Source organism: Carcharodon carcharias, chromosome 8, assembly GCF_017639515.1.
Source record: "Carcharodon carcharias isolate sCarCar2 chromosome 8, sCarCar2.pri, whole genome shotgun sequence".
NCBI classification, from domain to species: domain Eukaryota; kingdom Metazoa; phylum Chordata; class Chondrichthyes; order Lamniformes; family Lamnidae; genus Carcharodon; species Carcharodon carcharias.
Genome location: NC_054474.1, coordinates 9,462,893 through 9,486,046, shown reverse-complemented (window position 1 = coordinate 9,486,046; position 23,154 = coordinate 9,462,893). Strand labels below are relative to the sequence as shown.

At 41.4% G+C, this 23,154-nt stretch overlaps 1 protein-coding gene across 2 annotated transcripts in view; it reads right to left on the bottom strand.

Moving 5' to 3' along the window:
- LOC121280875 (protein diaphanous homolog 1-like) overlaps window positions 1–23,154 on the bottom strand; it is a 342,942-nt gene that overhangs the window by 209,649 nt on the left and 110,139 nt on the right. For both annotated transcript variants that reach the window (XM_041193196.1, XM_041193197.1), the window contains 3 exons: window positions 9,855–9,970; window positions 9,563–9,627; window positions 5,693–5,872 (listed from right to left, as the gene is read on the bottom strand). In XM_041193196.1, the coding sequence (XP_041049130.1) occupies window positions 5,693–5,872; window positions 9,563–9,627; window positions 9,855–9,970 (361 nt within the window). The remainder of the gene's footprint in view (window positions 1–5,692; window positions 5,873–9,562; window positions 9,628–9,854; window positions 9,971–23,154) is intronic.

Below are 23,154 nucleotides of genomic sequence, written 5' to 3'. Positions count from 1 at the left end.
ATGGTGATTCATGCAAAACAGATGGGAAAGTTTTCAGTTGCAAAGAATGGAAGTCCATTGAAGGGGTGGGGGGAGGCCAGTGCTCTGTCAAAGTGGCCTTGCATCAGAATTTTGTGGGACTCTGAAGAACTAAGCAGAACGGAAGAGAACAGATATTCAACCCCTTAAATACCTATGCGTTAAACGGTGAATACTGGAAATATCAGGCAGGATCATCAATATCCACAAAGAGGAAAGGATGGTTAGGGGTTCAGGTGTGGCTCCCACTTGCCAGAATACTGCATCATTTCCTAGTTATTAAATAAAGTCTGCTATTCTGACAAGGATTTCCTCCCAATGTATTAAACTGATCTATTTTTGGTGTGCTGTTCTGTACTTCCAACTACAGTGTACTACATTTTTATCTTCTCAGCCAATCATCTCAGTCCCAGGGCATCACTGCAGGAGTTCCTTAGGGTAGTGTCCTAGGCCCAACCATCTTCAGCTGCTTCATCAATGAACTTCCTTCCATCATAAGGTCAGAAGTGGGCATCTTTGCTGATAATTGCGCATCGTTCAGCACCATTTGTAATTCCTCAGATACTGAAGCAGTCCTTGCAGTCACAGCTGCACACGGTACAAACGGCACGGAGCCAACAAGTGTGTCAACTGTCCTGGAGGACGATGACGAGGCTCCACCTCCAGTCATTGCACCATGGCTAGAGTGCTCCAAGTCTGAGAGTATTGTTGAACCAGGAGTTGCAGCATAGCAGGGTCATTGTCCCTGTGCCAGTGAGAGCTCCCTTTAGGGGCTATCTAATCTTGACACAAAGATGGGAAGGCAAGTGGTGAGGATGACACAGAGTCTAACAGAGGAATATAATCAGGTTAAGTGAATGGGCAAAAACTTAACAGATGGAATATAATGTGGAAAGATGTGAGGTTATGCACTTTGGTAGAATAGAGGAGCTGAATGTCATTTCAATGGAGAAAGACTGCTGAAAGCTGCAGCACAGAGGGATTTGGGGGTCCTCATGTATGCTAGTTTTTTGTGATTCATGCAAGTTCAGCAGGTAATAGGGAAGGCAAATGGAATGTTGGCCTTTATTTCATAGGGAATGGGGTAAAAAAAACAGGGAAGTCTTGCTGAAACTATACAAGGCACTAGTTAGACCACACCTAGAATATTGTGAACAGTTTTTGGACCCCTTATCTAAGGAAAATTACACTGGCATTGGAGGCAATCCAGAGAAGGTTCACTGGGTTGATCCCAGTTATGAAGTGATTTTCTTATGAGGAGAGGTTGAGAAGTTTGGACCTGTACTCATTGGAGTTTAGAAGTTTGAGAGGCGACCTTATTGAAAAATATTCTCAAGGGGCTGGATAGGGTAGATATTGAGGAGTTGTTTCTCCTTGTGGGAGGGTCTAGGACCAGAGGGCATAATCGCACAGTAAGGGGTCACCCATTTAAGACAGAGATGAGAGGGCATTTCTTCTTTCAGAGGGTAGTGAATCTGTGGAATTCTTTACCGCAGAGGGCTGTAGAGGCTGGGTCCTTAAGCATATTCAAGGCGGAGGTAGCCAGATTTTTAATCAGTAAGGGAATCAAGGATTATGGGGAAAAGACAGGAAAGTGGAATTGAGAATCATCAGATCAGCCATGATCTCATTGAATGGTAAACCAGAGTCGATGGGCCGAATGGCCTACTTTTGCTCCTACATCTTATGTCCAAATGCAGCAAGGCCTGGACTGACAAGTGGCAAGTAACATTCATGCCACTCAAGTGCCAGGCAATGGCTATCTTCAACAAGAGAGAATCTAACCATCGCCCCGTGACATTCAATGGCATTACTTTTGTTGAATCCTCCACTATCAACATCCTGCAGGTTACCAGTGACCAGAAACTGAACTGGACTAGCTATACAAATACTGTGGCTACAACAGCAGGTCAGAGGCTAGGAATCCTGTGGTGAATAACTCATCTGCTGACTCCTCAAAGCCTGTCCACCATCTACAAGGCACAAGTCAGGAGTGTGATAGGATACTCTCCACTTTCCTGGATGAGTGCAGCTCCAACAACACAATAAACTTGACACCATCCAGGACAAAGCAGCCCCCTTGACTGGCACCCCATCCACAAACATTTACTCCCTCCATCACTGTCGAACAGTGGTAGTAGTGTGTACCATCTACAAGATGCACTGCCGAAATGCACCCAAGGCTCCTTAGGCAGCAACCCATCCCGCAAAAGAAAAAAAATCTATACACATGAAAAGGAAGACTCAGTTTTAATTTCTGTTGGCAGGCACACCTCATTTTGACAAAAAATTTAAATAATTAATAAAATAATGGACATCCATTCCAAACACCAGGATCATTCTGCCAGAGCAGGAAGAACAACTATGACAATACAATGTCTTGTGGTGGAACTGTGATTGGTATTGATACCAGTGCCCACTTGCAATATCAGTTTCCAGTTTATATTCAGCTGCTGCTACTTGTCATCTTCTTAAAAGGGAAACATCCATTGAGCAACATGGATGGATGATATGAAGTTGGAAACCGGGTCTCCAACATATCCAAAGATATCAACAATTGCTTTATAATACTTGCCTCAGAAAGAGGAAGGGATTCAACAGCAGCCATAGAAAGTTGACTCCAAAAATAAAGTCAAGATGAAGATGAACCACAACAAAAGGTCAACTGTTGAGCAGCAGAATATTATCATACAGTGCCAAAGGCAGTGCCTCGTCCATTGTTTTAGCCAAGGGGGCTATCTTGTGGCAGTAGTTGGGCTTGGAGAGTAATAGGTCTTTGGTCAGCAATTTAGTCTCCTTCTTGGAGAAGGAAGACACATTACCATATCTCTGCTAATCAACAATCTGTCATTGACTGAAGTATGCAGATTGAGGTTAAATGATGACTTGATGATCTCTCAGCAGTACTGCAAGAGTACTGAGGATTGGCATGGGATTATGACAAATTTCCAAATCCAAGTATTAATGCTGAGTGCGCTTCAGAAAATCCCAAGCAACCATATGATACCATATGATGGCTTCTAGCTCAACAAAATTTTTTTTGCAAATTCATTGTTTCACAATAAGTTAGCCATTGCTAAGCTTTCAAAAAATGCAGGGAAAACTATCAGGAGGATTTGCTCATCATTTGGAGTCAGGAGCCAAAGAATCATTTAGGACAGAAGGACACTATTTGGCCCATCATGCCTCTTGACAGCTATTTGAAAGACCAACCAATTAGTTCCACCCCCTTGTTCTTCTGCCCCCATATACGCGACAAAATATTGAATAGAAAACTGAGAATCTAACATATATTTCAGCACTGTGGAAAACTAGAGGTGTGATCCAAGTTCAGATCTGTGGGAGAATTGGCATTACCCAGAAAGGAATTGCTTTTTTGACCTGGAGAAACTCTCAGCATCAGGAATCTTGAAAGAAGGAACACAAACTGCAAATGCTGGAAAAACTCAGCAGGTCTGACAGCACCTGTGGAGAAAGAAATAGAGTTAATGTTTCGAGTCCGCACCACTACTCTTCAGAGCGGACTTCAGAACGAAACGTTAACTCTGTTTCTCTCTCCACAAATGCTGTCAGACCTACTGAGTTTTTCCAGCATTTTCAGTTTTTATTTCACATTTCCAATATTCGCAGTATTTTGCTTTTATCTTAAAAGGTTTGGTCTGGCAAGCTGATAACCATGGCTAACCCTCATGACAAGTGAACAACGCAAAGGAGGAAAGGCACATACCCACTGTTGAGAGATACTGCTTTAATAAGTAGGTCAGATAATAAAAGTGGTACGGAACAGCTATCAGAATCTCTCCTGGGTGCCTTGCACCAGATGATGTGTAGTCAGACCTAATACAAATACTGTCAACAGAATTCTGGTGAGGGGGTGGGGGCACTATTATATATGGGGTTAAGACATGTACTTAAAAAGCATATGACTGCAATTAAATGACAACGATTAATAGACAACTTTTCAATAAAGCTTGAAAAAGAATGTACTGTTGCCCCAGTCTGGTTAAATATTAGTCAGTTATAAAGTAGGAACACCGTAAACATCCAGATGCAGTTTTTCCATATGTGGATTATTACTATGAGAGGAATGTCTGCACAAATGCCACATCATTAAAATAAAGTGTGTTGAAGAGATCAAGTTTCTGCTACACACAAGTCAAAAGAAATGCTCAGCCCCTTCAATATCCTCTCCAATGAGAATAGAGGGAGCCATGGTGAAACAGGCAATATCCTCTCCAATGAGAATAGAGGGAGCCATGGTGAAACAGGCAATATCCTCTCCAATGAGAATAGAGGGAGCCATGGTGAAACAGGCAATATCCTCTCCAATGAGAATAGAGGGAGCCATGGTGAAACAGGCAATATCCTCTCCAATGAGAATAGAGGGAGCCATGGTGAAACAGGCAATATCCTCTCCAATGAGAATAGAGGGAGCCATGGTGAAACAGGCAATATCCTCTCCAATGAGAATAGAGGGAGCCATGGTGAAACAGGCAATATCCTCTCCAATGAGAATAGAAGGAGCCATGGTGAAACAGGCAAGCCATGGGCATTAACTCTTAACTGAACTCAAGTTACAAAATTAACAAAAAACATAAAAAGGCAGCAGATGGTGAAAATCTGGGCAAGAAAAAGGTGCTGGAAACACTCAGCAGGTGAGGCTGCATCTGTGCAGAGAGCAAAGTTAATGGCTTGGATGTGGTCAAAGCCAAAACCAGTTTTGATGGTGGATCCAGATCTGGATCGTTAGCTGTCCTCAGCATTTTCCCATTTTTATGTTTCCTATCACCAGGAAACATTTTTGATAGTAGCGCAATTTAATGGTGGTTAAAGATATTTCTACTCTGATAGACCAACATCCTAATCGCCGAAGCGGGCAATTAAAATGCAAAGATAGCAGTGTAATGGATGGTTCACCCAGTTTACACTCCCTCCACCCAGGTTATAATGCTATTGACCTTAATAGCAAGGACAATGGCCAGCAATGGGGTTATATAACAAATGGCTGATCAAACGCTGCCTGTCTTGCTCCCAACCCAGTTGAATTTTACCACCAACATTGTTCATTCGGTAGTTCCAAAAACCATAGTTTATAATCAAACAACTGTGCAAGTCATTATATAGGGTGCTTTGTCAGATTATTTTTCTAAAATATAGGGATAAGTTGCAAATGTTTATTTATATATCTCTTCCCATTTACTCCAATAATAGTTAATCTATTAATTTAAATCATAAGAAATTGAAACATGGGAATTGGAAAAGGCTATTCAGTCCCAAGCCTGTTCTGCCATTCAATTAGATCAGGTCTGATTCTGAACTTCATTCACCTGCCTCTGCTTCATATCCCGGGTATCCTTGCCTAACAAAAATCTATCGATCTTAGTCCTGGGAGGAGGGAGAGAGTGCCAGATTTCCATTACCCTTTGTGTGAAAAGGGGCCTCTTGATTTTACCGTTGAATGGACTGACTCCAACTTCAGGATGAGTGCCACCGTGCCCCAGTGGTTTTGCCCAACAAGGCTTCTCTGCATCTGCCCCGCCTAATCCATTTATCATTTTAATCATCTTGATTAGATCACCCCTCACCCATCTCAACATTTGGAAAGCTTGTGAGAGATTGCAACACTCTACGGAATTAACATGCAGTATGTTGCACAGTATTTTGAGTGAATTACCTCATCCTTTAGTTGATTAATCTCGTTCTGCAGTTTCTTATTATCAAGCTCCACCTGGGTTTTATCCGTTTCCAGCACCTGGTGCTTTGTTTGAAGGTCAGAGATCTTCACTTCAAAATCGGTTTCTTTTCTCCTAATCTCCACCTGTAGTTCATGCCGAGTTGTCAATTCCAAATCAAGCTGTTTCAAAATAAAAACAAAATTATTTGTTACAAACAGAACATAGGATTGTACAGCACAAGAGGCCATTCAGCCCATCATACCTGTGCATCCTCTGTTAGAGCAATTCAATGACTTCCACTCACCTGCTCTCTCCACATAGCTTTGAATATACGATTTAGAACAATGAAAAAGATATGGAATTGGGACAGTTACTGAGAAGAGAATTAATAAGACAGTTTGATGAAGGAACTACATAATTATTAGACAACATAATGCACTGATCACTACTGAACAATGGTAGGCATATCAGCAATTATCCATTCCTGTTAACGTAACAGCAACTTACTTTTATATAGCGTCTTTAACATCATAGAATGTTAAAGGCACTTCACTGGAGCATTATAAACAAAGTATGATGCTGAACCACATAAGAGATTATGCCAGATGACCAAAGGCTTGGTCAAAGAGGTAGATTTTAAGGAATGCCTTCAAGGAGGAAAGAGAGGTAGAGATGTGACGAGGTGCAGTGAGGAAATTCCAGAGCTTAGGGCCTGGACAGCTGAAGACAAAGTCACTAATGTTTTTTTTATTATTAATTTATGGAATGTGGGCATCGCTGACAGGGCCCAGCCCTAATAGCCCTTGAGAAGGTGGTGGTGAGCTGCCTTCTTGAACTGCTGCAACCCCTGTGGTGTAGGTACACCCACAGTGCTGTTAGGGAGGTAGTTCCAGGATTTTGAGCCAGCGACAATGGAGCAACGGCGGTATTATCAGGATGATAAGTGCTTGGAGGGAACTTACAGGTGGTGGCATTCCCATGTATCCACTGCCCTTGTCCTTCTAGATGGTAGCAGTTGCAGGATTGGAAGGTGCTGTCTAAGGAGCCTTGGTGAGTTTCTGTAGTGCATCTTGTAGATGGTACACACTGCTACTACTGCGCGTTGGGGGTGGAGGGAGTGAATGTTTGTGAATGGGGTGTCAGTCAAGCAAGCTGCCTTGTCCTGGATAGTGTCAGGTTTGAGAGTTGTTGGAGCTGCACTCATCCAGGCAAGTGGATGGCATTTGATCACGCTCCTGACTTGTGCCTTGTTGATGGTGGACAGGCTTTTGGGAGTCTCGAGGTGAGTTACTTGCCACAGGGTTCCTAGCTTTTGCCCTGCTCTTGTAGCCACAGTATTTATATGGCTAGTCCAGTTCAGTTTCTGGTCAATGGTAGCCCCCAGGATATTGATAGTGGGGGATTCAGCAATGATGATGCCATTGAATGTCATGGGGTCATGGTTAGAATCTCTTTTTAGAGATGGTCATTGCCTGGCACTTGTGTGACGCAAATGTTACTTGCCACTTGTCAGCCCAAGCCTGGATATTGTCTAGGTCTTGCTGCATTTGGATATGGGCTGTCTCAGTATCTGGGGAGTTGTGAATGGTGCTGAACATTGTGCAATCATCAGCGAACATCCCCACTTCTGACCTTATGATGGAAGGTCATTGATTAAGCAGCTGAAGATGGTTGGGGCAAGGGCACTGCCCTGAGGAACTCCTGCAGTGATGTCCTGGGACTGAGGTGATTGAACTCCAACAACTATGACCATCTTTCCTTTATGTCAGGTATGCCCCAAGCCAGCGGAGAGTTTTCCCCCTGGTTCCCATTGACTCCTGTTTTGCTAGACTCCTCGATGCCACTCTCAGTCAAATTATGCCTTGATGTCAAGGGTAATAACTCACACTTCACCTCTGGAGTTCAGCTCTTTTGCCCATTTTTGAACCAAGGCTGTAATGATGTCAGGAGCTGAGTGGCCCTGACAGAACCCAAACCGAGCATCAGTGAGCAGGTTATTGCTGAGCAAGTGCCAGTTGATGGCACTGTTGATGACCCCTTCCATCACTTTACTGATCATTGAGAGTAGGCTAATGGGGCGGTAATTGGCCAGGTTGGATTTGTCCTGCTTTTTATGTACAGGACATGCCTGGGCAATTTTCCACATTGTCGGGTAGATGCCAGTGTTGTAGCTGTACTGGAACAGCTTGGCTAGGGGTACAGCAAGTTCTGGAACACAAATCTTCAGTATCGTTGTCGGAATATTGTCAGGGATCATAGCTTGTAGAGTATGAACATATAGAGTTTCAATAACATTTTAAAAAGCAAAAAAAAAAAGTGGTACTTAAAAAATTTGTTCTAACGATGTGGGCACTTCTGGCAAGGGCAGTATTCATTGCCCATTCCTAATTCCTCTTGAGCAGGTGGTGGTGAGCCACTTATCACTTAGTGGCTTGCTAGGCCATTTCAGAAGAGAGTTAAAAGTCAATCACAATGCTATGGTCTGGACTCTCACGTAGGACGGCAAATTTCCTTCCCTGAAGGGCATGAGTGAACCTGGTGGGTTTTTTACAACAATCCACTAACATTATGATCATTATTAATAGCACTAACACTTTATTCCAAATTTATTAATTCATTAAAATTAAATTCCTCCAGCTGTCTTGGTGGGATTTGAACTCTTATCTCCTGAGCATTCATCCGGGCCTGTGGCAAAGAATTGGAATTTGGTGGGTGGGGGGGCTTGAGGTAAGGAGAAGGAAATAAAATGAGAAAGGGAGAGAGAGAAAAAGAGGGAGAAAGAGAGAAGAGATAAGAAGAGCTACAGGCAATATAAAAAGAAAGAATTAGAAAGAAATTCCTCTGACAAAAATAAATATGGTATGTAAGCAGAAGCATTATTAATTACACCGGGTTATGTGGTTTATTGTATTTTTTCCTTGAGGATATATCAAGTAAGAGCACCTCATCATAATACAGGTTGGAATGTCAGGGTGCCGTCATCAGTCTCCTCTTTCATCTTCTCCTTCCTTCCTCACTTACTGCAATATTCTACTGAGGTTAGTGAAAGCAGGGTCAATATAATCAAACCCAATGCCATAAAACATCAAGTAATGGCAACCTCTTAAATCACTTAGAATTGGCAGATTTCTGCAAACTGTTCTTAATTGTCCATTTGCCTAGTTGAATCATCCCTCCCATCCCAGCCTGGTTTCTGTTATAGCAGAGGCTGGTTGTTTTTATGCCTTTTCCTTTAACCCATAAGTATGGGGCCATCTTGCCACAGATAACTTGGGCCAGATGAGAAGACAGTAAGAGCAGAAAAGTGCAGAGATGCAGAACACAATTTTCCAATCGTCCTTAGCTAGAGAGGTGGTGCCAAAGTACTAGAGGATCGCAAATATTGCACCCTTATTCAAAAACAGGGAGAAAGTTGAAGCTGACAGGCCAGCCAGTCCAATACTGGAGGTGGGAACCACTTAACAACAATAATCTTGGAGAAAATTATTATTAGTCATCAAAGCAACTTCTGAATTTAAAACAAAAGAGAAATGCAGGAACTGTGTATGGAAAATGTAGACCAGAATCACCTTGTAATGGAATTACAGGGGTCAGTCTGAAGTATGCTGGCACTGACAGCTAAATTAATTTTTTTTAATGAAAACGCACTATGCTATTTCCTATGCTAACCTTTTTTGTCAAACTATTAAATGCAAACATCATTATATAAAACTAACAGCAGCCAGCTGGTTGAATGTTTTGACAGCGCTTTATTAAAAGCCTGACCGCTTGACATCTTTATGGCTGGTTCTGAGTAGACCTGTCCATCACAAGTTGTGCAAAGGCCGAATTTACCTTCAAAACTAAATTAACTTTTTTTGCTGAATTACCTTCTTTTCCAGTTCTGCAGCTTTGGTTTCACTGATTTGCACTTTGGTTTTGTCAATCAAGTTGTCTGCAAAACATAAACCCATCCAAGTATTGTTAGGCACCTCCAATGTGACTACTGTGCAGTTCCAGCATTGATACAAAAAGATAAAAATAACTGCTTGTATTTATACATTATCTTTCTACTTCATTGATAAGTCACAAAGCACTAAACACAATTCATTAATTTTGCAGTGCAGCGGTGGTTATATCGACAAAAGTAATCAGAGCAAGATTATCTGAAATTGTACTTACCTACTAAATGCTCCACATCCAGACTGAATTTCCTACATTTGAAGTCTGGGTCCGATCCATTTTTCTGTAGGACTACCTGAGATACACATTCATCCAAAACCTTGTAATATTGTGGCCTGAAAACAAACAGGACATTTTATTCAAGTATTTCCTGTTAGGCTTCAACCCTGGTAAATAAATAAAAAGTAAATAATCTTGCACAACCCTTGGTTTATTTTTGGCATCAGCCATGGCTCAGTGGGTAGGATTCTCTCCTCCAAGTCAAGAGGACACGGGTTCAAGCACAAACCCGGAGACTCGAGCACAAAATCTAGGCTGATGCCCCAATGCCATACTCTGACAGGGTGCGGCACTTTTGGAGCTGCCGTCTTTCGGATGAGACATTAACCCGAGGCCCCATCTGCCCTCTCCATTGGATGTAAAAGTTTCCTTGGCACTATTCTGAGGGCAGTAAGACATATCTTCCCAACGTCCTGCCAAACATTTATCCCTCAACCAACACACCAAAACAGATTACCAGATCATTATCACAAAGGTTTTTTTTTCTGCGAGCTTGCTGTGTGCAAATTGGCTGCTGTGTATTACTACAGAGACCACAGTTCAAGAGTACTTCATTAGCTGTCAAGCACTTTGGAACATCAAGATTATGAAAAGTGTTGTTTAAATGCAAGTTTTCCCTTTTTATGCTGGTAAAAATTTACACATTTTTTCTGACATGCTATAGACTTGTACTTTCAAGTATTATTCAAATCAGCTATTACCTAATTGAATGGCAGAACAGGCTAGGGGGCTGAATGGCCTATTCCTGTTCCTATGTCTCTGCAATCAACGGCTTCAGTTACTACCTGCATGTTGGGACAGAGTACAATAGTGCTAATTAGTGGTGATCAATGCAGTAATAAGGAAAAGGGTCCACTTAACTAAATAACCAGCTAAACGTTAGGCCTTACATAACTCTGGGCAAATAGGCCGTGACAAAACAGGCAACATTTATGGTAACTCCTGGTCCCCTAAATGAACTAATGTCTAAGGAACAGTCACTGTTATCAACAGAAATCCAGAAAATCCTACTTTTAAAGATTTCAATGTGTCAGGCTATTAGTAAGTGTGTTTTTTTTTTAAACAAGCCAGGTTTGATCCCTCTTTTGTACAGTGGAAAAGCACAATAAGTCTATAGCAACAACAAAAAATGCTGGAAGTACTCAGCAGGTCAGGCAGCTTCTGTGGAGAGAAACAGAGTTAACGTTGCAGGCTGAGATGACCTTTCATCACAACATTCCTTGACGTGTGAAGGAAGGATGGGATGGAAGAGAAGAAAAGGACACAAGCATCAACCAAAGTTCATTAACCTTATTCAAGCTTTATCAAATGCCCCTGGAAAATGAGCTTGGCTGGGATATTTTTCACTCCCCAGACGCAGCACCCAACACTCATTCAGGTTCACTCACACAAAATGGTGACAAAGGTGAGATTAACAAAGGCAAGTAGCACCCACAGAACTGCACCTCAGAATGTATCAGCACCTCCAGGGGGCTGACGGAGAGGGGGAAATAGTAAGACTAATATCCCCTCATTAAGCTTTTGGCTTTTTATGTCAACAACTTCACTGATGAACCCAAGTTGCCACATGCACCACAATAAACACTCAGGAGTACAATCAATTCAAAACACTCAGGAGTACAATCAATTCAAAACACTCAGGAGTACAATCAATTCAAAACACTCAGGAGTACAATCAATTCTCAGACCCAAGCAGCATGGTCAATTATATCTTTGTTACATACTTCCTTCTATGAGGCCAATATTGAATCCCCACTGCTACAATTTTCAAAGAAAGACTGGATTGCATTAAACCTGTTCAATTGCAGTACAGCAACATAGCAAGTATCTGCAATGCATGGGATAAGTTTAATGGAAGCAGTAAAAGTGCCTTACACCATTCAATAACTGAATTATTTTTCAAGCAGGTTACAAGTTCCTGCAAAGATGATACTGTATTTTTTCCGAAAATTATAGTAAACTTTACAAATTCCTAGATCTACACTTATATTGAAAACTGACTGTGCCAACCTGTCACACCCTAATTACACCCTCCCATCCAGAACAGGGATTACAGTATCACCACTAGTTGGTGAGTGTAATTACAACATGGCACTTTTCCGTTTACTTTTTCGTTCTAAATGTGTGACATAGGAGTTTATATTGACAGTATAACAAAAAGGACAGAATGTACAATGTAAAAATAAAAACTTCCAATTATCCTCGTTCTCCACTTCTGCTCCAGCTGAAGTCTGCACTGACTCTGCATATTCCACAGGCAAAGCAATAGCTCTACAACTAGGATGTGATATAAAAGTTTTACTTCCAGTGTCCAAGATCCACATAATTCCAGAGTGTCACTTTGTGCATTACGATTAACTAAACAATGCTTGCACTGTCACAGGTGGCAGTGGTGTAGTGGTAATGTCACTGGACTAGTAATCCAGAGGCCCAGGCTAATGCTCTGGGGACAGGGGCTCAATCCCACCATGGCAGCTGGTGAAATTTGAATTCAATTAATGAATCTGGAATTAAAAGCTAGTCTCAGTAACGGGGGCCACGATCTTTGCAAAAACCCATCTGGTTCACTAATGTACTGTAGGGAAGGAAAACTGACATCCTTATCTGGTCTGGATTACATATGACTTCAGACCCAAAGCAATGTGGTTGACGCTTAAATGGCCTATCAAGCTACTCAGTCTAATTCAAAGTCCAATTCCCTTCCTAACAGCATTGTGGGTGTACTGACACCACATGGGCTGCAGCAGCTCAAGATGGTGGCTCATCATCACCTTCTCAAGGGCAATTAAGGATGGGCAATATGCTAGCCTGGTGAGTAAATAAATTTTTTAAAATCCTGTTTAGGATAGTTTCAGATGCAGGCACTTGACTGAGTGAAAAATGGCCAGGAAGAATTATTTTGGGTGCCTCCAGTGCTATTAAACAACTGAACCCTTTTTCTCTTTAGGTGCCCTGAGTGGAATGTAAAAATTCAGTACCCTGCCCAGTTTCCCAGAGTTTACAATGGAATCACATTAAACATCATCCACCATGCTGCAGCCCAGGACCACGTACCATCTAGTCAGAGACCACCTGGTTCATTAACTCCATCCATCCCAGTTACCACACAGAATTATCGAAAAATATACAGCAAAGAAACAGGTCACTCGGCCCACTAAATCTTTGGCAGCATTTGTGCTCTACATGGGCCACCCTTCTAACCCTTCTTTATGCAGCCCTATCAGCTGTGGCTCATTTGGTAGTGTTTCCACCCCAAGTCAGAGGTTGTGTGTTCAAGTCCCCAACCAGGACCAGAGCACAAAAGTCAAAAGCTGACAATCCAACACAGCACTGAGGGAGGTGTTGCCTTTTTAGATTAAGTCAAGGTGCTGTCTACCCTCTCAGGTGGGCATAAAAGATTCCAAGCACTATTTCTAAGAACAGCAGTGGGGTGGGGGGGGGGGTTATCCCTGGTGTCTTGACCAACATTTCTCTCAATCATGTCACAAAAGGGTGGATTATCTGGTCATTATCATATTGCTGTTTGTGGCAGTTTGCTGTGAGCAAGTCGATTACATGTTTCCCATTTCTTAAAAAACAATGAACTATTCTATAAAAGTACTATGTTGGCTATAGAGTGCTTTGGGATATCATGTGGTCATGAAAGCCGCTATATAAATGCACTTTTTCTTTCTTGAAACATTCTATTCCTTTCTCCCTTATGCATTTATCTAGCCTATTCTTAAATGTATCTATGCTAATTGTCTCAACTACTTCTTGCTGTGGCAAGTTCCACATTCTTACTGTGATAGGTAAGGCATTTCTTCGGAATTCTCTAATGGATTTATTGTTGACTCTCTTATATTTTTGGTCCCTAATTTTGGTATCTTCAACAAGAGAAACACTTCCTCTACTTCTAATCTTAAAGATATCTATCAGACCATTTCTCAGTCTTCTTTTCACTATATCTTTCTTGATAGTTCTCATCACTTTTCTGGTAATATCCTCATGAATGTTTTTATTTGCACCTTTTCCATTGACTACGCTGCAGCCACGTATACAATTGGGCTACCTCCTAGTCAAATAATCTCCTGAGAGAGAGAGAGAAAAAATGTCAGCCTAATTTAGGAATTGCTCTGGCACATTCCCCAAAGCAATCAAGCGCAGCCACAAATCCCTGTACTCCCAGCAAACCCACAACTCGCCCTCTATGACATTAACCTAGCTCCGGAGTTCAGCTGGTGTATGGATAAAGACGCTTGGCAAATGACAGAGGACGCGGGCATACTGGTGAAACGAGATGAAATTTAACGCACAGAAACTTGAGACAGTGCACTCTGGAAGGATGAAGAAAGTCAACGTAAATTAAATGGTACAATCTTAAAGGAGATGCAGGAACAGAGAGAACATGGGTTCACATACAAAAGTCTTTGTCAGTGGTAGGGCAAGTTGTCAAGGCTGTTAAAAAGGAGTATGTGACCTTGGGCTTTATAAATAGGAACACAGAATATAAAAGCAAGGAAATTACATTAAACATTTATAAATTTCTGGTTCGGCCTCAGCTCGAGAATTGTGGCCTATTATGGGCATCACACCAGAGGAAGGATGTCATGGCCTTGGAGTGTGTACAGAGATTAACCAGAATGCTACCAGGTGTGGAGGACTTCAGTTACATCGAGAGACTAGTTTAAGGTTGGTCTCTTTGGAGCAGTGAAGGGTAAGGGGAGACGCAGTAGAAGTGTACAAAATGAAGAGAGGTCATGGTAGGGTAGATAAGGAGTAACTGTTTCAAATGACAGAAGTTTTGACAACCAGAGAGCACAGGATTAAGGTAATTTGCAAACAACCACAGGGAAGACAGGAGATTTTTATTTTATTTTAAACACGAGTGGTGAACTGTAATGCACTGGGATCTGATTTAATAACAACTTTCACAGGGGAATTGGATACATACTTCAAAGGAAAAAATTTGCATGGCACTGAGCAAGGAGTTCAGGAGTGGGACAAAGCGCACAGCTCTTTTGCTGTGATGGCCTTGTTCCTTGCTATGACAGAAAGCTGCGGTTTTCTGAGGCCACTTTCAGTCAGCTTTGGTAATCTAAATAACTGTTCCCAAGACCAGGTCTGAAGCAACCTCTGACTTCAGCATGTGGAAAATCTAAAATAATATACTCTAAGGATGGCTAACAAAAGCCCTGCAGCAGTCTTTTCATTAGGAAATAAAATTTAAACAGTCAAAAGAAAATGAAGCACGTCAGAGGCAATATTCAGAACATCAAATTTGCTGTAAATGCTTGATCGAATCTACACAAAGGCTGTCGAGCACTGAATCTAGCTTCCTGCTCTCTTACATCACTATGCAGCAACTCAAGGTCCTCACGGGCAGACATTTGGTTGTGGCTGCTCAGTAAACAGGACGCTGCCGGATGATTAAGTATGAAATCATTTTTCCATATTCAGCTGAATTTTATTTTAACTATCTTCTCCTGTTTAAGGGAACAACCACTTCCTGGTGGTAATTCCTTTGTATTATTAAGGCCAAAACAATTGCCTGTCCTTTCCAAACGCTCCAAGGGTTTGCAGTATGGTACTGAGGTATATTGACTTCTCTCATGGCTAATATTCATCCCTCAACCACCCACGCAGACAGATAGGGCCTCAGCTTAATGCCTTAATTCAGGCTCAATGCCTGAAGGACATCGATTCCAGCGGTGCAGCACTCCCGCAGTGCAGAATTAAATTACTTGTGATGAACAGGCAAATTGACGAAAAAGCAAACAGAGGGACACCAGAGGGAACACAGGCTCTGCTACACTCAATGTAGTAACTGACCAAAGCATCCACAATACTATGGCAGCCCAGTGATGATGTAAAGTGACTATATGTAGAGATTGATTGATCTGGTTCAACTAGTGTTCCAACCTCAGTCGAATGGACTGCTAGCACTCAGGACTTAGTTTTATTCATCACTTTGATAAGATATCAAGTCTTGCCAGCGCCTACTAGGAATGGAACACATTTTAGGAGAGAGGTAGGGACGGTGGTGGGGGGGGTGGTGGAGAGGAAATAAAGTAAACAGAAAGCAACAACGCATGGATTAAATCCATGTCAATAAACGTTCAACTTTGACTGAGAACTGAATAGCCCGTTATAGATTTCTTACATAAAGATTATGTTAAAACTCATGCTGCTTGGTTGTTAAAGCTATTTTGGGACACTAAGCGTTAATGCTGGATTTTGTCTGATGCAGGGCAGCACTGTCCTTTATTTCACCTCTACAAAATGTTTTTTTTTGGGCAGTCTTAGCTTTACCTTCAAAGAGGAATCAATTTTGCACAAATATTTATCTAACGGGTGTCCCTAAAAGTCCTCAGCAATTCAAAGATTTATGAACAGTTGAAAAAATGGGAAAATACTGTAGCAGCCTTGAAAGAAACAAAGAAGGGAGGGGCACTCAAGCAGAGAGCAATGTACAGATGAAGACAAGCTGCTGCATTATGTGCAGCACAGGCAAAAACTACATTTCAATTCCAATTCATTCGATGCAAAATATGCTCAAGATTTTTTGACAAAAAAAATTTCAAAATCACAATACACTATAAGATAATAGTTATTAGCTGCAGATCTCCATTTTCATTTACATCTCTCAGTCTCAATCATTTTCAGTCTGACTTCTAACTGTGTCTGTGTGATGGTGGCGAGGGATGAAAATAGCTTTAATCGAACGGTCTCACAATTTAATTTATTATAGAGGCTCACAGTAAGGCTTTGCTCAATAATCCCCGAACAAGCTCTCTCACAAATTGAACTGCTCGGGTCCTGGGAGAGCTGAGAAAGAAGTGAAGAGGGGGAGGAAATGAGCTCCATCGTAATGTACCAGTACTGCAGAGTGCTGCAAAATGGAGTACATGAAGAAAGCATGAAGGAAAATGAATCACAAACACAAAAGAGCTTGCATTTTTTAATAAAAATAAAACAAAACACAAAAAATGACTTTTCCAGAACGTTCTTCCCAGAGAGGGGAGAATAAAAATGGGAAGGTTTCAAGTATTTCTTATTTTTTTAATTGCTCGAAACATTTTTTTTTTAAGCTTTATAAAAACAGATTGTGGTTTGGCAATGCAGCTGCATTCATTGTTAAGGCCATCTGTTCAGAATTAGGGACTTGTGCTTTGGTTTAATTCAGAAACATAAACAACATCGTGTAATGGACTTCTATCCCTTATAACATTGGTGCAAGTTGAAAAACACCGAATAGGACATTTTGAGCTATAAGGTTGAGAGAAAAGTAAAAAATTGCGTTGTGCTGTTTTTACAGAGACAACACCCATTCTTTACTTGAAGAGCAACAGTGACACCAACTGTTTGAAAGCAGTCAGTACCGCAGCCCTGTGGCATTTGACAGCTGCCTGTCAGAAAGGTGCCACTCCTCCTGTCCCTGCATATATTATTTTTTAAAGCTAGACCTTCACCTGAAATTTTTAAAAAAAAATTTAAAATGTGACTTGAAATGTTTCGTTAATATCTATACGAGCAATTTATTGAAAGGTGTCAACAAATTGTGACGATTTATGTTAAATTCCCCTGACTAAACGCTGTGGTAGGTTTGCACTGCTAGTTCTACATGAATTTGAAGTGGTTTTGGAGGCACTTTTATATAAACATAGTGGGAGAACTCAGCAGTCAGACAGTCAGACTGACTGCGGATTCTAATAAAGCCAAAACAAACACTTAGCAGGCTCTATCCCTAGCAAACTTGCACCCAAGGTCTCAAAAAGAGAAAGCACTTGCATTTCTACAACACCAAACATGGCTGCACAAAGCCCCCAAGCGCTTTACAGTCAGTGGGGTACATTTGAAGTGTAATCACTGTTGCAATGTGGGGGAGCGCAGGAACCAATTTCTGCACAGCAAACTCCCACAAACAGCAATGAGATAAATGACATAAGTGAGACAAATAAGATAAAAGTTAATCTATTTTGCAATGTGTCATGTTGATTGATATATATATATACATACATACACACACATATATATATATATATATATATATATAAAATACACGGCCTAGAATGTTAAGCGCCAAAGACTGTTTGGCAATAAAGACTGAGGCCAAGACCGACTGCCTCAGATCGAGTTTTATTTCTGGTGCATAAAACTGTCTACAGAGCAAACTTGTCTCACCTGTTTTCCCTTTTACACACCCAAATGGGTACTTAGGTTGTTAAGTGATGATTAGCAATTGAACTCCTTGTGCGTTAACTGTCTCCTTCCCCAACAACGAACCCTGGTAGAACTCTCCTGCTGTTGCTCACAATGTCACAGAATCTTTCACATCCACTGGAGATAGCAGGCATGGCATCAGCATAACATCTCAACTGGAAGATGGCGCCTCTGACAGTGCAGTGCTTCCTCAGGACCACACTGGGAGCTTGTCAGCCTAGATTTTATGCTCAAGTCACTGCAGTAGGACTTGAACCCACAACCTTCTAACTCAGAGGGCTCAGTGTTACCACTGAGGTAAGGCTGATGATGTATCCTCTGGGCTTTGGGCATGTATTCTTGGGAATTGTCTGCGTACTGCATCCCAGTTAAACTGAAACTCTAGGTGGTTTTTTAGAATGCAAAGCAAGGTAATATGTCTCAGGGTTGATCAGGAATCTGTCAGTCCAAAGTAAGTATCAGGAGGTAGAGAATTTATTTCAGGAATACTATATTTTTCACAGAAAATTATTCTATTTATATTTGAAAGAAACTGTACTTCAGAACAAAAAGTTTACAAAGCATTTTTCTTTGCAGGTTCAGAAGCATGTTGCTCTGTGGAAAAACTGTGGTTTTGATGATAGAACAACACTGCCACCTACAGGCTGTATCACTTACAACAGTTGGTTTGAAATGGAGTATGTAAATAATTCACTTAAAATTTTGAGCTTGCAATGGTCACTCAGATTGGAACTGTTCTTTTCTTCAGTGACATTTTGACACTGATGCAATATATCATCAGTAGCCAAGACCTGTTTCTGCTTAAAACTATTCTGGCTGAAGGCTGAAAGTTTCAAATGTGCAAGGGTCACAAGTTACCATGAGATCATGGGTGATTTGTCTCAACTGCATCCTGTGTGCCTGGACAAAAAGAATATTGTATCACCAAGGCTTCCACAAAGAGCAGCAGTGACGCATTAAATCTACGTTCAAGTACTGTAATCATTTCTGACCTTAAATGTACTCAGAACAAGGAGGAATTTTTTTCCAACAGTCTAAACTCAGAGTTCATCAGATGTTGATATGCTTGTTTCATGAGAAAAAAATCCCTTTCCAGTCAAAAAGGCAAACAATTTACTGTGTCTGGCAAGGGCCATCAGACTATATGAAAAATATAAAAACAGAAAAGAATGGCTTGCATGGAGCTGAGAAGAATGATATATTCATTACATCCTGGGGCTGAGATCACATCATAGAGAAGGCAACTTAAGTGTCTTCATAGGTTACCTGAGGGGTTCAGAGGGGAAATTTCCAGGGTATTGTTTCTCTAATCAAGTCTTTGGGTTTTTTTGTCTCCCTAAGAGATCATGTGGCCATGCAGGAAGAGGTGAACAATCAAGATGCTCCAGGGGCAGATTTACTGAACCAGCTGGTCTTTCCCTGACTGTCAATTTTGTACATTCATTCATATCCTGCTTTCTTCCTACCTGGAGCCATAATCCAGCAGCCAGCTCCCTCCCCAATGTACAAACTAACTTCGCTATCAATTAAACTTCAGGGCATTAACTGGGCAAATGCACGCTGGCATCCAAATAATGTGTTTCATGGTAAGGTGTTCTCCCAGCCTACTTCTCACCCACTCTCCAAACTTCAACACATCTAAAATCACTTCCCGTATTCCATGCTGCACTAAGTTCGCTCACACCTGCTCTAGTTGACTTAGTCTTCCACATCTCAAATTTAAAATTCTCCTCCTTGTATTTAAATTCCTGCGTGGCTTCAGTTTTCCCTCAGTCTAATGTCCTCCAGCCCTACATCCTCCCCTCAAACTTGCTTTTGCTCAGACTTTGTCCTCTTGGGCATCCTCCTCTCCCTTCACCCGGCCATTGGTGGCCATGCCTTCAGCTGTCAAGCCCCTGTATTCTGGAATTCTCTTGCTAAACACTTCTCCCTGTCCACCTCCCTCCCAAAGGTCTTGCTCAAAAACTCTTGAATCAAACTTTTGAACATCTAACTGAAAAAGGGAAGATATGCAGGACTACATGGAAACAGCAAGAAAATGGCACTAACTGGATCGCTCTTTTCAAAGAGCCAGCACAGGCACAAAGGGCTGAATGGCCTCTTTCAGTGCTAGATGATCCTATGATCAGTCAAGTAACCTTTCCTTGCAGCTCACTGGCTGGAAGGTATTCACCAAATATGAGCAGCACTCAACTGGAGGATAGGCATTGCATGTATTTTAACATCACCAATTCATTCAGGATGCCAGACATCTGAAAGTGAATGTAAAAGCAATACAAACTAAATGCCTTCAAAGAGTGTAACGCACTATAACAAGGACATCAGCAAAGCTGCCACAATCTGAGTAAACCAGACAGCAGCTCAAATTGAAAGAGCAATTGTACCACCTGCTGTTCAAGATCATTCATTACAATCAGAACTGAAATTACCCCAGTGCTCAAAGCATTCAAAATATGAAAAAACTTTGGCTTTTTACTTTACAATGAGAGGAGGAAAGAAAGCGTTTTCCTAGCAGATTACCCATTTTGTAATAATGCAGGTGTCCAGCCTTAGGGGCTGAACAGGTGTGTACCATGGAGTCTGAGAGGCCAGAGATGAGTTTAAATCAATGTTTCCAGATGTTAAACCTGGGGGCTGCAGTCTTTTTGCCTTTCGTGGACATCTTCCCTGCAGTGAGAGCCCACCCACCATGAAAATGCTGTGTTTCCCAGGAATGCATAATTAAGGTGGTGGGCTTGGGACAATACAGCGTGAAAACCCGCCATCGTGGCCAGTGCAAATCTGGGATGATTCTGCCCATTATGTTTTCTCATGAAATTTAACTGTAAGCAGAATAGTCCACTCTTTACTCAAAGACATCTCTGTAGTAAAGGTTGTGTGTGAAAGAACCACTTTCGTGTGAACATCACACGTCAAATAATGGCTGGGGAGGGGTTGCGCAAGAGGATATCAGTTGAAAACCCTTCCAACAATTGCTAACCAAACTGATGTTTTAAGGGTGGTTATTGGTTGAAGTACTGGGGGATTGGTTGCTTGAACTGGGGAACTGTACCCAACATAAATCACGAAAATGAGAGAAAATAGGAAAAATTGTTGAAATCTGCAACTATCATCAGCCTTTTTCAGAGTTAAGAATTCTCGCTTTTATTGTACAAACTCTCATCACTGTGGTATTCTTCCTCATTGACCTGAAAACACTGACATTCACTATTCTCTCTGCAGTAATGCAACACACAAAGCTCCTTCAGCCCAAGGGGCCTAGCATCAATCAGTCTACCTACATGCAAAAAAATCATTTCTCCCTCATGCTTATCCAACTTCCCCTTAAATACTCCTGTGGTAGCATGTTCCACATTCTCACCACCCTGTGTTAAGAACTTCCTCCTGAAATCCCCAATGGATTTATCAGCCACTATTATTATATTTATTGCCCCTAGTTCTGGTCTCACCCGCCAAGTCAAAACCTCTTCTTTACATCTATGTGCCAAACTTTCATAGATTTTAACAACCTTTAGCGGTCATCCCAAAATCTTCTCTTCTCCAGAGAAAAGAACCTCAGCCTGTTCAATATTCTCTGACAGCTACAAACACTCAATTTGAGTAGACATTTCTAAAACAGTGTTGAAAATTTCTCATAGTACTTCACAGACAAGCAATTATTTTCAAGTTCTGCGTTTATGTAGGAAAACACAACAGGCATTTTGCAAAACCAATATCCCACAAGCAGCAGTAGGTGATTCATTGGTTAATTTGTTTTTCAGGTTATTAACTGAAGACAGAATGTTGGTCAAGATCCCAAGAGAACTCCCTGTTCTTCGCAACTGGGCTTGATGACCTATACTGGCTCCCAGTCAAGCAAAGATTTTAAGATTCTCATCCTTGTTTTCAAATTCCTCCATGGCCTTGCCCCTTCCTATCTCTGTAATCTCCTTTAGCTCTACAACACTCGGAAATATCCGCGTTCCTCTAATTCTGAACTCTTGCAGATCCTTTATTTTAATTATCCAACACTGGTAGCCATGTGTTCAGCTGCCTGCACCCTAATCTCTCAAATACCCTTGCGATACCTCTCCACCTCACTTTCTTCCTTTATGACACTCCTTAAACTTTAATTCTTTGACCAAGCTTTTGGTCATCTGCTTTTATATTTCCTTATCTGGCTCCATGCCATACTTTGTTTTACAATGCCTTCTAAGTGTTTTGAGATTGTTTTTTCATTGAAGGCACTAGATAAACTCAACTTATTGAACATTGTTGTTCAAAGTACACACACCTACCTCACCAGATGAGGCCAACAGTTCAACATGACCAATGCAACACTCCATTAGTGCTGTGATTGCTCAAATCCTAAACCCGAGAAGGTGGACATTAGGCTGCAAGATACCTTCAGTGCTGGTGAAATAATTTCATCCCTCTTGTCCCCGTGGTTAAACCAGCTTTGCATTCAATACAAAATAGTTTTTAAGAGTTTGCATTTTTCCTCAACAGAAGAGTTTATTTCACACTTACAAAAGTCAAGGGACAAACCCCATTTTGATGACCGATAGGTCTGCCAAACAACTATGGGCTTGCTTTTTCCATTGAGAGAATGTGGGGAAAAGGCAATAACATATTCATTTAAGTACAGATCAAATATTTATTTGTCCTTAGAAGACCACCTAATCATGAGTGTTAGCTCCATTTGTCCAAAAGCCTCTACCTCACTTGAAATCAGCAGGCAAGAGTAGGTGCCGATTCGAATGCAGGTTCTCTCTCTATGTGCAACACCACAGCAGTCCCCCTCGTTTCTTTTTTGTCCCTCCAACTTCTCGCCCATTATCACGCCAGTTGCAGCTTGGTTTAGCTTGAACTATTGTTCGAGTAATCTGTACTAATTCTTTCACATATAGGACAGTGAACCAAAACCAGAGTAGGCACAAAGTGCAAGAGAGTACTAAACCTAAACAACTGTTGAACAGGGAAAAATTCCTAGTGTGTTGCAAGAGAGGTTTACTATTTGATGAAAATATTATAAAATGTTTATGGGCAAGTAGCATTC